Source organism: Cyprinus carpio, chromosome A5 (genome assembly GCF_018340385.1).
Source record: "Cyprinus carpio isolate SPL01 chromosome A5, ASM1834038v1, whole genome shotgun sequence".
Lineage (NCBI taxonomy): Eukaryota > Metazoa > Chordata > Actinopteri > Cypriniformes > Cyprinidae > Cyprinus > Cyprinus carpio.
In genome coordinates, this window is record NC_056576.1 from 25,928,084 (window position 1) to 25,943,246 (window position 15,163).

The 15,163-nt window shown below is 36.5% G+C and overlaps 2 protein-coding genes across 5 annotated transcripts in view; one reads left to right on the top strand and one right to left on the bottom strand.

Moving 5' to 3' along the window:
• Positions 1–8,854, top strand: part of LOC109081532 (ras GTPase-activating protein 1-like) — a 38,314-nt gene extending 29,460 nt beyond the window's left edge. The window contains exons 20-27 of the mRNA XM_042756633.1: positions 72–187; positions 1,202–1,288; positions 1,374–1,441; positions 3,098–3,186; positions 3,297–3,374; positions 5,062–5,196; positions 6,367–6,446; positions 8,672–8,854. Of these exons, the coding sequence (XP_042612567.1) occupies positions 72–187; positions 1,202–1,288; positions 1,374–1,441; positions 3,098–3,186; positions 3,297–3,374; positions 5,062–5,196; positions 6,367–6,446; positions 8,672–8,720 (702 nt within the window). The 3' untranslated portion in view covers positions 8,721–8,854. The remainder of the gene's footprint in view (positions 1–71; positions 188–1,201; positions 1,289–1,373; positions 1,442–3,097; positions 3,187–3,296; positions 3,375–5,061; positions 5,197–6,366; positions 6,447–8,671) is intronic.
• Positions 7,983–14,233, bottom strand: LOC109081533 (cyclin-H-like). 4 transcript variants are annotated; one of them, XR_006160083.1, is made up of 11 exons: positions 14,121–14,233; positions 12,151–12,280; positions 11,886–11,999; positions 11,734–11,807; positions 11,451–11,661; positions 11,147–11,310; positions 10,995–11,065; positions 10,134–10,236; positions 9,171–9,767; positions 8,266–8,329; positions 7,983–8,182 (listed from the first exon to the last, which is right to left on the bottom strand). XR_006160083.1 is itself a non-coding variant. In XM_019096516.2 (10 exons), the coding sequence occupies exons 1-10, from the start codon at positions 14,207–14,209 to the stop codon at positions 8,150–8,152; spliced, it is 1,053 nt and encodes a 350-aa protein (XP_018952061.2). In that variant the 5' UTR covers positions 14,210–14,233; the 3' UTR covers positions 7,983–8,149. The 4 variants fall into 4 exon arrangements, 3 of the variants coding, with proteins under 3 accessions (XP_018952061.2, XP_018952058.2, XP_042612566.1); XM_019096516.2 differs by lacking the exon at positions 9,171–9,767; XM_019096513.2 differs by lacking the exons at positions 9,171–9,767; positions 14,121–14,233 and adding an exon at positions 12,517–12,672.
• Positions 14,234–15,163: the final 930 nt, after the last annotated feature.

Consider the following 15,163-nt stretch of genomic DNA (forward strand, 5'->3'; position numbering starts at 1 on the left):
AGTGAAAAAATTAAACTAGCAGTCAGAAACCCTTTCTCTCATGTGGAGTGTTTTCTGGTCTCCCTCCATAGCTGAACCCGTCTAAACTGGAGAAGAATGAGGATGTTAACCTGAATCTGGCTCACTTACTCAACATCCTGTCGGAGCTGGTGGAGAAGATATTTATGGCTGCTGAAATCTTGCCCCCGTAAGCATGATAGCGCACCACCTAGTGTCCTATCAGCATTACTGCCTTGTAGTACAAACTTATAAATGTGGTACTGTACCATTTCCCATGGCATCACATTTTTTTTTTTAATTAATTAAATTAATTATATTTTATTTGCCAAATATTGAATATTTCTCGGTCATATGATTAGATAATTACATTTTTAGATTTTGAATTACTCATTTAAATGGACAACGCAAGAATATTATTTCTTTAACAGAAATTTTCTTATGTAATATACACTACTAATAAAGCATTTAGGATTGTAAAGATTTTTTTAATGTTATGAAAGAAGTCTATTATGATCTCTAAGGCTCCATTTATTTGATCAAAAATACAGTAAAAACTGTAATATTGTGAAAGTGAAATAATATTGCAATTTAAAATAAATGTTTTCTGTTTTATTACTGCATTTATTCCTGTAATGGCAAAGCAGAACTCCAATCATCAATTACACAAGATCCTCAATAAAACATTATAATACACAAATCATCCTAACAAGAAAATAATCTACTAAAAATAAAAAAAAATTTTTTGTAACAATTATTATATATTTTAAAAACTGCTGCTTGATATTATTGTTGAAACTGTGATGCATTTTTTAAAATTTCCTTGATGAATAGAAAGTTCAAAAGAACTGCATTTATTAAAAAAATATTTTTTGTAACATTATAAATGTCTTTACTGGCACATTTAAATTTGATGCATACTTTAACAAAATAATTTATTTTCATAAAAATCTTTGACCCCAAAGTTTTGCACAATAATGTAATTCAATATACTTGAATATATGATTTTTTTTTTTTTATTATTTTTTAACATTGACATCAGGCATAACAAGAAAATAATTATCAGCCTAGCGTATTGACCAGAATTTTTTTATTTCAGTGCATCCTTACTATGTCATGCTAAATTGATTATATGCATCTTTATGGTAAAAAGCTGTTTATACAGCCTCTGTATTCATAGTTTGTCTTTTTTCTTCCTTTCTAAGACACTGAGGTACATTTATGGCTGTCTTCAGAAATCTGTGCAGAAGAAATGGCCCACCAACACTACAATGAGGACCCGAGTTGTGAGGTAACACATTGTCAAGCTACATTTGTTCGTGTTTACAGAGGAACATCTTGCAAAGTGTCAAAATGTGTTTGTCTCTGTCCTCCAGTGGTTTTGTCTTCCTGAGGCTCATCTGCCCTGCCATTCTCAACCCCAGAATGTTCAACATCATTGCTGGTGAGTGCATAGCAAGCTCATTTTTTTTCTTCGTCTGCTTACAGATGCAGCGTATTTAGGTCAAGTAACCACTCAGATATTTCATTCTGCACCTGTTAGAGCATCAGTCTGATAGAGGAGCACTTAACGGTCCAAATGTATAAAAGGCAAAAAAAAAAAAAAAATTGAATAGTGAGGCAAAGTCAACAGGCTTTCATATTTTTATATGAAAATGGATTTATTGCACATTTTACATTTAGATGCAAAAAAAAATTATAAATAAATAAATAAATAAAAATAATCATTATATATATATGAGATCATAAGACCATAACAAAAATGTAACCATTAGTAATGTATTTTTAATGAAATGGTAATTTAATTTGAATCCAATATACATATACTGATGGCTAAAATGCAAGAAGTCAATGATAAAGAAAAATGTAGAAACAATGTATTTGATTCAAACTGTCAAGAACCTAATACTTAAGTATACTCAGTGTGTTGATTGATGGTTATATTTTTGGGTTCAAAAGTTTGGGGTAAGTAACTTTTTTTTTTTTTTTTTTTTTTTTCTATACAGCAAAGATTTTTCTAAAAAAAAAAAAAAAAAAAGTAGCACAGTTTCCACAAATATATTGTCAGTTTTAGATAAAATTAGACTTCATAGACTATTTAGTTAAGCTAATTAATAACAGACTACATTAGCAAACCCAAATTAATGTGACATGACAAAAAAGGACTGAATTTTAAAGGGGTCATATGATGTTGCTAAAAAGAACATTATTTTGTGTATTTGGTGTGATGCAATGTGTTTATGCGGTTTAAGGTTCAAAAAACACATTATTTTCCACATACTGTACGTTATTGTTGCTCCTCTATGCCCCGCCTTCTGAAACTCGTCGATTTTTGAAAAGCTCATCGTTCTGAAAAGCGAGGTGTGCTCTGATTGGCCAGCTATCCAGTGCGTTACGACTGGCCGAATACCTCAAACCTGTGACGGAAATGTTACGCCCCTCACCATACTGTGATGCTGTCTCGCGACGGAATCAAAAACAATAAAACCCATTACAAACGGGCCATTTGTTGCATACGGTGGGGACATAATTACTGATTATAATGACTTATACTCTCTTTTTACGTGTTGTGTTGCGTATAGTGCTGCTTAAACATAAAGCCATGTCTCAGATGTCTGCATTTGTGATCTGAGAAACGACAAACAACAAACGATACTCTACACTACTCAAAACTGGCATTTGAATCCTCAGTGGCAAATTCTTTAAATATGAAAATGTACTTACATCATCACTTACCTTCTTTGTTTGCGTGAACATTTGGGCGGCGTTAAAAAAAATCCCACAACATCACGAAGAAGACGTGGCGTCTTGATAGAACGAGCCGTTTCAGGGGGGCGTGGTTGACTCTTAACTTTTATAAAGAATATCTCTTTGGATTTGAGACTTTAGTCTCTGCAACTTTATAGATCTTCTTTATGCATCAAGAGCTTGTAACACTCCAAAGAGAAAGCAAAATTGAAATTGCATCATATGACCCCTTTAAGGACTTTTTTGTGTAAAAGCCATGTCCAAAAAAAGTGTACAAAATGAAATGAACATCGGTACCTTAACTTGTTTAGTATGATATCAACAATGATGAAAATGTGTCTTGTCTTTGCAGACCCTCCATCCTCCACAGCAGGTCGAACGCTCACCCTGGTAGCAAAGTCTGTGCAGAACTTGGCCAATCTGGTGGAATTTGGTGCTAAGGTGTTTGGATTTTCACACTGTGTTAGAAAATGAGTGAAGCTGAATAGTATCAAAGAGTCCCATGAATGCTAATGTTGAGATGAATTTGTCGTGATGTGTTTGTGTTGCAGGAGCCCTACATGGAGGGGGTGAATCCTTTCATCAAGAACAACAAAGAAAGGATGATCATGTTTCTGGATGAGCTGGGGGTAAACTGCCCTGTATCTACAGGTCCTTCTCAAAAAATTAGCATATTGTGATAAAAGTTCATTATTTTCAATAATGTAATGATAAAAATTAAACTTTCATATATTTTAGATTCATTGCACACCAACTGAAATATTTCAGGTCTTTTATTGTTTTAATACTGATGATTTTGGCATACAGCTCATGAAAACCCAAAATTCCTATCTCAAAAAATTAGCATATCATGAAAAGGTTCTCTAAACGAGCTATTAACCTAATCATCTGAATCAACTAATTAACTCTAAACACCTGCAAAAAATTCCTGAGGCTTTTAAAAACTCCCAGCCTGGTTCATTACTCAAAACCGCAATCATGGGTAAGATCCAACCTGACTGCTGTCCAGAAGGCCCATCATTGACACCCTCAAGCGAGAGGGTAAGACACATAAAGAAATTTCTGAATGAATAGGCTGTTCCCAGAGTGCTGTATCAAGGCACCTCAGTGGGAAGTCTGTGGGAAGGAAAAAGTGTGGCAAAAAACGCTGCACACCGAGAAGAGGTGACCGGACCCTGAGGAAGATTGTTGAGAAGGACCGATTCCAGACCTGTGGGACCTGCGGAAGCAGTGGACTGAGTCTGGAGTAGAAACATCCAGAGCCACCGTGCACAGGCGTGTGCTTTTTGAACCAGAAACAGCGGCAGAGCGCCTGACCTGGGCTACAGAGAAGCAGCACTGGACTGTTGCTCAGTGGTCCAAAGTACTTTTTTCGGATGAAAGCAAATTTTGCATGTCATTCGGAAATCAAGGTGCCAGAGTCTGGAGGAAGACTGGGGAGAAGGCAAATGCCAAAATGCCTGAAGTCCAATGTCAAGTACCCACAGTCAGTGATGGTCTGGGTTGCCATGTCAGCTGCTGGTGTTGGTCCACTGTGTTTTATCAAGGGCAGGGTCAATGCAGCTAGCTATCAGGAGATTTTGGAGCACTTCATGCTTCCATCTGCTGAAAAGCTTTATGGAGATGAAGATTTCGTTTTTCAGCACGACCTGGCACCTGCTCACAGTGCCAAAAACCACTGGTAAATGGTTTACTGACCATGGTATTACTGTGCTCAATTGGCTGCCAACTCTCCTGACCTGAACCCTATAGAGAATCTGTGGGATATTGTGAAGAGAAAGTTGAGAGACACAAGACCCACAACACTCTGGATGAGCTTAAGGCCGCTATCGAAGCATCCTGGGCCTCCATAACACCTCAGCAGTGCCACAGGCTGATTGCCTCCATGCCCACGCCGCATTGAAGCAGTCATTTCTGCAAAAGGATTCCCGACCAAGTATTGAGTGCATAACTGAACATAATTATTTGAAGGTTGACTTTTTTTTTATTAAAAACACTTTTCTTTAATTGATTGGATGAAATATGCTAATTTTTTGAGATAGGAATTTTGGGGTTTTCATGAGCTGTATGCCAAAATCATCAGTATTAAAACAATAAAAGACCTGAAATATTTCAGTTGATGTGCAATGAATCTAAAATATATGAAAGTTAAATTTTTATCATTACATTATGGAAAATAATGAACTTTTATCACAATATTCTAATTTTTTGAGAAGGACCTGTATTTTTAAAGCAGCATGGGTTGTCTGCGGCTCAGTTTGTGAGCTCTGTGTGAAGTAACTTTCCTATAGCATTCTCTCTGTGCTCTTTCTCCAGAATGTTCCTGATCTCCCGGAATCTGCCGAGCACTTTAGGACTGATTTGTCCCGTGACCTTGCTGCCCTGCATGAGATCTGTGCTACTCATTCTGATGAACTCCGCACCCTCAGCAATGAGAGAGGAGTACAGCAGGTATGTGTCTCTCTTATGATAAGTAAAGGTAGGGCATATATAAGACATAATGTGCAGTCAGCCGGTCATTATCAAATGACCATGACATGAATGTATAGACTTACTGTTTATTATCATGCTTATAACACAGCTACTTGTCAAATAATATTGATATTAGCTGAAATTGTTTTATTTCACAAGTTGAAATAACTTCATTTAACTTAGTTTCATTAACTAACATTAACAAAGATGAATAGATACTGTAATACATGTATTGTTCATTGTTTGTTCATGTTAGTTAATACATTAACTAATGGAACCTTATTGTAGTGTTACCAGTATTGTTATATCATATATGTTACTGCAGAGAAGTAAAGCGTTGAATAGAAGTAAAAAAAATTGCCTATAATAGTTGTCCATTGTCCACAAAAATATATGATATATTTTCTACTATAGATTTTTTTAACAGAAATTAGCAGAATCCATAGATTAAAATAAGCAACCAGAAGAGTTATAATTAAAATTAAATACATTTAGGATTCTAGTTTTAATAGCTTAATGTTCTTCAAGTTCTTTTCAATACATGAATTTACTGCATAAGGATTGTTTACAAATATTTTCAACCCAATGACATATTTTAGAGCTTGGGCATACCTATAAAATCTGTATTTTTTATAAAAATGCATGGCATTTTTCAGATCAAAGACAAAAAAAAATTATATATATATATATTATTTTATTATTTTGTAATATGATTTTTTTTTATGATTTTCATTTTATGTTTATTCTTAATTTATATCATTTAAGTGATCTTGAGGCTCCCTTGGAAGTGTACTGAGGCCTATAGTTCATGTGCGCTGAAGTTTTAAGATGGTGTCAACTCAGAAAAACATCCAGAGACTCCTGCACTCTTTTCAGTTCTGTTGTTCTCCATCTAGCTGTTTTTATGTATCACTGAAGCTCAGCAAATCTGAAATGTCACTCAGTTATGTGCAAACATTAATGAAAAGGCCACCAGAGGATCAGAAAATGTCTGTCAGCATCACAAGACCACGTCACAAGTTGTAATCTTAAGAAAACAAGACAAAAAAACAAATGCATTTCCTTTGGCTTCACTGTGCCATTTTTTAACCCAGCAGATAAAGGTTTTAATGCCAATCATTGCTTGTTGGCTCTTTCCTTTCTTCACAGCACGTGCTGAAAAAGCTGTTGGCCATTACTGAGCTCCTCCAGCAGAAACAGGAGCAATATGCCATATCCAACAGCAACAGGTAGTTCCACCTCCGTCATTTTGTCTGTCAGTTTGTCTCCATCTCTATGGAGTAGCCAGTGGGATCCCAGCATGTTCCACCCTCATCCCCATGCCAGCTCCCACCCTCCACTATCTTCCATCATCCCGTTTCCTCCGCCTCATTGTCTGTGCCACGAGAACTATGCAAACTACAGCTGCAAAACAAAACGGCTGGACTCTGAAGTCCGACACCAATGACTTTATAATCACATGACCAGATCACTCGGTTCGACTGCTCTCGGTATCTTGGGTACATATCAATCTAACAGACGGGTCGTACGAACGACCCATTAAGTCGAGAGAATGATGTTTTTAAATACAGGTTGCCAAAGTGTATCTCTTCATCTGCTTGATCTGAAATGGAACTGACACAAGGCTGCAATGATTCTCTTCTATAACTGGATTATGAGCTAAAATGCTTTTTATACTGTAATTTGTTACTGATTTACATGGCTATGAATATGCAAAATGTGCCCAGATTAGTGTTTTTTTGTCCTTTTTCCTGCTCCATTTAGTTCCAATTGTGCTATAGACTGGATTTGTTTTTTGTTTTTATCATCCTCAGAGAGTATGATTATTTTATATCAGAAAAATATATTCTCTTGCTGGAATCATGAGTATATAATTTGAAGTAACCAGATTTGTTTTTCATATATGTTTGATTGGTTCGGTCTTCCCTGGGACAAATTCAAAGCCAGACATGTTCTCAGGAGAAAATGTTCCAAGGTAAAAAGTTTACAGCAATTTAAATTAATAATAGTAAAGATTGTATCAGGAATGGATGCACTTATTAAACATGTTTTATAAAGTACTGTCTCAGATCAGCTCGTGTAAACGGCTTTTGAAAATAAGACGGCTGTTGTGCTCCTCTAAAAATATTCTAGTGTTTGTCTGTTTTCAGTTCTTGATTTTGAATAAAGAACCATTATTATGGTTATCCACAGCATTTGTGACGTGTCAATAGAGCATAACCCAGAACATCACTTTAACCCCACTCTTCTGTAGGCAGACTGACCCTAAAATATGTGTCTAGTAATACATGTTAAATTACTACTTAAAAAGTTGAAAATAAAAAGTACGATTGTTACAGCAGTTATTGTAGTTGCAGAGAGTTATTGCTCATCAAGTGGAGTTTATAATGTTATTTATTCTTGTGTTGACAAAGCTGAATTTTCAGCAGCCATTACTCCAGTCTTCAGTGTCAAATGATCCTTCAGAAATAATTTTAATATGTTGATTTGCTGCTCAAAAAAATAAAAAAATTATCAGTTGAAAACAGCTGTGATACTACTTTTTTTTTCAGGATTCGTTGATGAAAAGGTTTAAAAGAACAGTATATTCAACAAATCTTTTGAAGCATACATGTCTTTACTGTCACTTTTTTTTCTATGTAATGCTTCCTTGCTGAAAAGCGTTTTCCTTCAAAAAAAAAAAAAAAAAACTGATCCCAAGCTTTTTAACAGTAGTGCAAATGCTCATGGTAATATTGTGTTAATAAAATAACCCAACAATTATGTGAACAATAAAAAAAATAATGTTTTATTTTTAAAGAAGACATTTTGCTGAAATATTTACAATCTAGTTTGACAATTGCATCCTCTGTCAGTGATGGCAAATGGAATAACTAAACCTGCTCATGAAATAACTGTCGAGGATGTTGCCAATTTAAAAACACTTTCATCATCACAATGCATCCAAATCCTCATCAGTCCACTCCTGCAAAACAGAAAATCCATAAGCTTCAAGCGGTAGCCAGAAGATGTGCATCAGAGGAACAAATAATCTTCAAATAAACTTACTTCCTCAGCAACCATCTGCCTTTTCACGACGTGATCATCATCTTCATATCCATGTTTTCTTTTCCTGAAGGACATGGACAGAGGAAAGCATCAGAACCATAAACTCTCATCTGAAGACTGCATTCATTTAGTACTGTAACTGTCTTTAGTGACCCATCACTCTCACACACATGTAAGCATGCAAACTTGTGCATCATTGTAGCTCATAACTGTGTAGTTCTACACAATCGTATGTAGTCTTCATCCGTGTCAACATGCTCTTTAACTGTAGCCTCAACAGAAATAATCAGACATTTATAACTGTATAAAATTCTATAGAAATTCTATGCTCACAGTATGAAGATCAAGATGATCTTATCATCCATCCTGAAAGGTCACCATGCCTAATTTTGTCTTTATTTTGCAGAACTGAATGTACCTTTATGGCTGTTGCAACCACTATCCAGATCCTCTGAAAGAAAAGATTGGTAGCAAAGACAGCAAGGCTCGTTCTCTCCAGATGCAAAGGAAGAAGGTGGATGCTCTGACTCTAGTTAGGCAACATACTGCCAATATCAATCTCTCAAACCAACAGACTACAAATAAAACCATCAAACATAAACAGAATAAACAATTTCTCCTTCTACACTGAAAATCTGAATCTTCAACAGAATAAGATCTTCTAACGCTTAAATCTGAAAATTGCCTGCATTTAAACTCTGGACATCTGCAAAATCAACTTGGGAGCTGGGAGCCGTGAGCCCTAAACTGACTGTCATCTGCTTATGGTGCAAGCCTTAAGAAACCTTGACCATCAGGGAAGCGAGATGCACTTATGGTGCAAGCCTTAAGAAACCTTCTACCCTCGATTTTCAACTGCGGTTTCAGAAGCAGGTAGGCTTAGATCTGAAAGATTCCTATCTTACCTTCTGAGCTGCTTCGCTTGACAAGATGCTGCATCCTGGCTTTTATCTCCAAACCAGTGTTTGTATGTGATACATGAGCAGTGAGACCGATTCAATTTTGGAGGATAGATTACACAAGGCTGGTGCATGCGTCCACTTTCAATAACCTGGCCCCTGTTCTTCCACCTAACCTACAATAGCAACAAACTTCAGCTCATATTCATTTTAAAGCTTTTCCCCAGAATGGGGCAAGTAGATTATGGGCTTCCTGGTTTATTTCACATCACAAAAGAGTCAACCATCAATACCTACTGACTAGAAAACTATATCATATTATTTTATTATATCAGCCTGTTTGTGTTTACCAAACTCAGTTAATTTGGCTGTTTCTTGATGTAATATTATTACTCCTTGAATTATGTAAAGCCTCAAAACTTATCTCCAGTTTATGTTTTTATAATGTCCTTTGGTTTGGTCGATTTGACAAGTAGATGCTTTGTCCTGTACGGCGGCGGTACCAGTGCACAGTGGAGATGGCGATACCATGGTACTCTGATATACATCATTGTAATCAGTGATTACCATAGTACAAGTCTGGATTAACCATCGTGCCATGTCCTAAAAACATGGTGATACATTTATGTTAGTGTAAGAAGGTGTATATTCACTACACCTTACTCGAAACAGCTCACGTTGTTCTCTGCGGTACATTTAGCTGCATTTTATGACCCAGCAAATCTATGAAAAGTATGATGCAGATTTACCTTTGTGTGTGTGTGTTTCAGGTAGCTCATGTATTTTTATTTTTCTATTTTATACTCAAAAACCAACAACTTTTGCATCTTAGATACAAAACAAAAAATTACTAACCTGGCTGAATAAAACTCTTAGTATGATTATTTGTGTGTGCTTTTTAAACAGACTGATCTGATTAGAACTGTAAGGGTTGTATCATCGATTTTACATTTTCTAACAAATACTCACAAGTTTGTAGCGAATTCAGCATGAATCCTTTCCAGTTTCTGTTTGCAGGTATTGACCTCCTCAGCTTTGGGAAGCTCGTATGCTTTAATAAGGCTAGTTATTCCTATAATGAAAACACAATATTATGGTCCACATTGTACATTTATATCCTTAATGCACCAATAACAGGTAAATAATCATCTTTGATGACAAAAGTTGTCCATAACACAGCAAGCTTCCAAATAACTGGTTTGCCCAATAAGTAACTATTCTCCACAACACACAACAAATCAAAAACTTCTGATGCATGGATATACTGTACACTACGTTGGTAAGTTTTTCTCTATATTTTTGAAAGAATTCACTTACCAAGGCTGCATTTGTTTAATCAAAAATAATGAAACCGTAAAATTTTGAAAATAATTATTTTAAATAAATTATTTTTTTATATATTTTAAAATGTACTTTATTCTTGTGATGCAAAGCTGAACCTTCAGCAGCCATTACTCCAGTCTTCAGTGTTACGCGAGTCTGTTCGCCATTTAAGTCTTTAGATAAAAAGGTGTTTATGATCATTAGAAATATAAATTCAGTCAAATTATTATAGACTTTTGAGTAGTGTACATGAAGTCTTCATACGGTTAAAGTATGGAAGGGTTCGAATGGGTCTTCTTTATTCTTCAAAATGGCATTTCACAACAAAATGGATCTTTTAGGAGATAAACCTCTCATAAAATAACTTTGATGAAGTTACAGGCCACAGATTTACCCACTGATATCTGAGACCTTTTATGGCAGTTTTGCAGAAGAGTACAGAGTTATTCATCTCTTATCTAGTCACATTTTAACAGTAAAAAAAAAAAAGAAAAGAAAAATACTTACGTCTCATTGACTCATACATCTTTGATAGGGTCTCTTTATCCTCCTTAAGCCCCATGCATTCGGTCAAATATCTGTAAATGTCAAAGAAAATACTTTTTAACATCCTACCATCTCAACTGCTAGAACCTCTGAATGCTGAAGGAGGAACCTACGCCTCCATCTTGAGGCCGGCACGTGCAGCACTGTTGAGGATGGCAGTGAGGCCGATCTGAGACGGAGAGAAGAGGAGCCCGGCATCCGTCACTGCTGCTCTGTTGAGAAAGTCTTCTGCACTCTTTCTCAGCATCTCTGGGTTTTCTAACAATGGGTATCTGGTCTGAGAATACAGAAACCATGCACTTAAATAATCTGTTTAGCAACTTTTAAAAACGTTTGAGCAGCCTGACATCATAACATTGGTTCAACCAAGGGCATGCATTTGGGGTGGGACTGTCTACAAGCAGGCTTTAACCTCACCTTCAGGTCAATTAGAAAGCCCTCCAAGGGCCGATAAGGATTGTGAACAACCAGGTGAAAACTGAGCTGCTGGATGAGAAGCAGCTCATACTCCAGAATCTGTTCTAGAGCCCTCTCCTGTCCTGCAGGGCTCTCCTGAAGGTTCCCCACAAACTGAGTGCAGGACACATTAAACTCATCCACTTTACAGGAGAGATATGCACATGTCAACCTGCAAAAGTAGGACTTGAAGGTCAGAACGCTAATAACTCATGATCGTATCTCCTTCAATCAATACACTTACATTATTGTCCGAGGGTGATACTCCATTAAAGAGTTGTTCAAATAGAATCTTCGAAAATACATACAAGCTGTGCCCTGCAAAACACATAGAGGTTTTAAAATGCAAAGAGCTAGATGATCCCATCTTTAACTGATGAAAGTGATATTTATTACCACAACAGTTTTAGGCATCGCAGGCTTGAACATAGCGCAGAAGTCTAGCAATCTATTCTCATAGTGTCTGAAAAGCACTTTCTCTTCTTGTGCATCAAGAAACATGGATTCAGGCTGAAAAACAGATAAAGTCAAAGTGTGATCGTTGTTTATGCTGTTAACACGATAAATGACTGGATTACTGTACTTTGTAGATAGATAGAAAACAAAACTTCATAAAAAAGAAAAAAAAAAAAAAAAAAAAACGTATATTTTGTAGACTTACCTTACCACTGGACATGCCTTTTAAACAAAACTTCCGATTAGCTTCTAGTCTTAATTTATCTAATTTTTCCTCTTTATCGTAAGTCCAGAATTTCTTCTGAGAGCTGTTGTGATACATGTTGAATGCAAGGCTGTGTACAGAAGAATACAGGTAGGCTTACACACCAGATACGTGCATTTAGATCTCGTGCAGAAGTCCAGTAGGTAGCAGACGAGTATACACATATAATTCTACTACTCACGGATTACTAGTGTTCAAGTTATTGTAATGAATTACATTACCGAGGCAGTTAAAGTAACTAAAGCAATGTTTTCAGATCTCATTAAAATTATATTTCATCCTAAGGGTGAAATATTTCAGTCTCACCCCTCTTGGGCACGCAGTTACGCTCCTTCTGTGTATCAAAGGGGTTTAAACGACTGAGCTATTTGTTTAAACCAAGGTTTCCACAGTAGACATGCGCAAGACCATAGACTGTATAAAAACAAGCAAGAACGCGTCGCGTACGAATCACCACAACTCTTACTCATTTATGTGAATCGACTCTTTTGAACGGTATGTTTCTTCTTCTTCTTCTTCTTCTAGGATTCTTGGCTTCTCTAGGATTTTATGTGAATCCAACTTAAAAGGTGCATTTTGAAATGGAGTGTGAAGCGCATATTGGAAAGGAAGTTTAAGCTAGATCTACTCTATCAAAAAAAAAAAAAAAAAAAAAAAAATCAGATATATAAGAGTTTACACAGAAGATGTTTTACATCCTATTATATATTCTGTTTAGTTTTAAAAAATATAAATAACTCATGATAAATTCTTGATTGTTTGGTACCTTCTCTGGAGAAACTGAAGTGTCAGCTCATTGAAATCTATCCAAGCAGTGTATTTTGGAGCAAGTCTTTCATAAGCTGAGCAGGACATAAGCACATGTTCAACAGTTTCAGCTAACCCAATGCCATTGTTTTACATTCTTTTAAAACTCTTTGATATTTGTATGACCATCCATCCTTGATACACAGACGGAGCGTCGTACGTGCCCAAGAGGCTAATCACACCCAGTTATAGCCATTTCCATTTATAGCCACACATGCCATTGTTTTATAAAGGTGTTTATTAGAATCATTTAGTTTTTTTTTTTTTTTTTTGACATTACTGTAATAGATTAATTGGAATTAAATTACTTTAAACAGTCCTTAATGTTAAAAAGTGGAATATAATACAATTACTTTTAAACTGCCTATACAGCCTAGAATTTGTATTTCGTGTTGATAGATCAATCTCATACAAGGGGAATTGCTGCCTCATGCCACACGAGTTCTGATGACATTTCGACTCTTTCCAACGTATGTTTAAAATATCCATTCAACAAACAATGTACAAATTTCTGCTGTTGATGTCCTATGGTTTATTCAAACACACCTGAAGTAATTGCCTAGAACATTCTTCCAGCTATTATTCAACTGAAGGACACCGCAAAAATTTCTGAAGGAGAAGAATCTTTTTGAAACTTCAGTTAAACTTCCTTGAAACAGACTGGCGTCACGTTTGATACGAGTTATAGCCATTTCCCGTAGTTAGAATCAGATATTTTTTTTTTTTGTTTGACGCCTTAAAAACGCGAATTGCACGTGTTATCATCTTCAGATGCCAAAGTACGGCTTTGTAAAATTTAAAGGAATTGGATAGTCAATTCATGCAAAGGCATTCTGATCGAACCGGTTCAAGGAGGAATGAAAAGACGGTTCCACCTCAAGTCGCCTCGAGTCCGACTCCCAGTTTAGGGAATCGATACTTTCCTAGATACGAGTAATGGAATTAAAATATAAACTTTCAACAATTTCCCACAGAGCTGCAGCAAATCTGCCAAAAGGCCCTGCTTTGGTCGGAATATTAAAAATGCCAGCAAAACCTATTGTCCTGACACCTGAGACGCCTCGAGTCGGTGCACGCTGAGGGGGATCGGTACTAACGTTCACCAGAAGAGCCAAAACTCGGCAAAAAAGCGGCGGAACCTAAAAACAACTTTACAGCCAGAAAGACGCATTGAATCGAAGCTGCACTGCATCGAGCTTCCTTTTCTTCTTCTTATACGATTTAATGGTGGTTGACAAGCCAGCTTATGGTGTATTACCGCCACCAACTGGACTGGAGTGTGAAGCGTTAACGGGAAAGTGGGAAAATAAATTATATATATAAAATTCCATAAATAAACCAACCAACCAACCGGAAGTATTATTATGAAATTTATATTCTGTTTCTAATCCTGCTATCTTCAGATAACTAATAATTTCTCTTATAATACTTGTCTGCCCTGAACAACTTAAAAGATTTGATATAGTGAAATTAATTACTCCTATGTTTCTCAATAACTCCTCTCTTTCTTTGGTATATACTGCACAATGTAGAAGTACATGCTCAATAGTCTCTGCTGGACTGCATGTGGATCGCTCATTTTCGTGAGAGTGGTATTAACGTAGACGAATCGACGATTCGCTCAAAAGCGGCTCGGTTGGCCAGGACTGTGGGTTTTCGTAACTTCAGAGCGAACACGGAATGGTTAACGCGCTTTAAAACCCGAGAGGGAGTCATACGAGGGATGTTCCAGATCGACTATATTTAGAGATCATCTGATAGTAAGACGGTGCCAAGAATTGGTAGGCTACCAAGAATTAATTTAATATCTTACCAAGAATTAATTTAATATCTTACCAAAAATTAATTTCATAACTACAAAGGCGCGTCAACTTGAAGCGCGCTTTGGAGATGGATCGACCATTCTCGAGACCGAGGACACAAGTGCGTGTTCTCCAACAATCTGACCGGTGTAACGATCAAAGTGACTCGAGTATACAGACATCACCAAACATTCACAACAACCAACAGAACTCAAAGCTGATTTACACACGGTCACTGTCAGAGCCGGATTATCCATAAGGGCACTTGGGCCAGTGCCCAGGGGCACCAACCATTCACAACCACTAGGCACAAACACTACTTGGGCACCACATGATACAAGCTT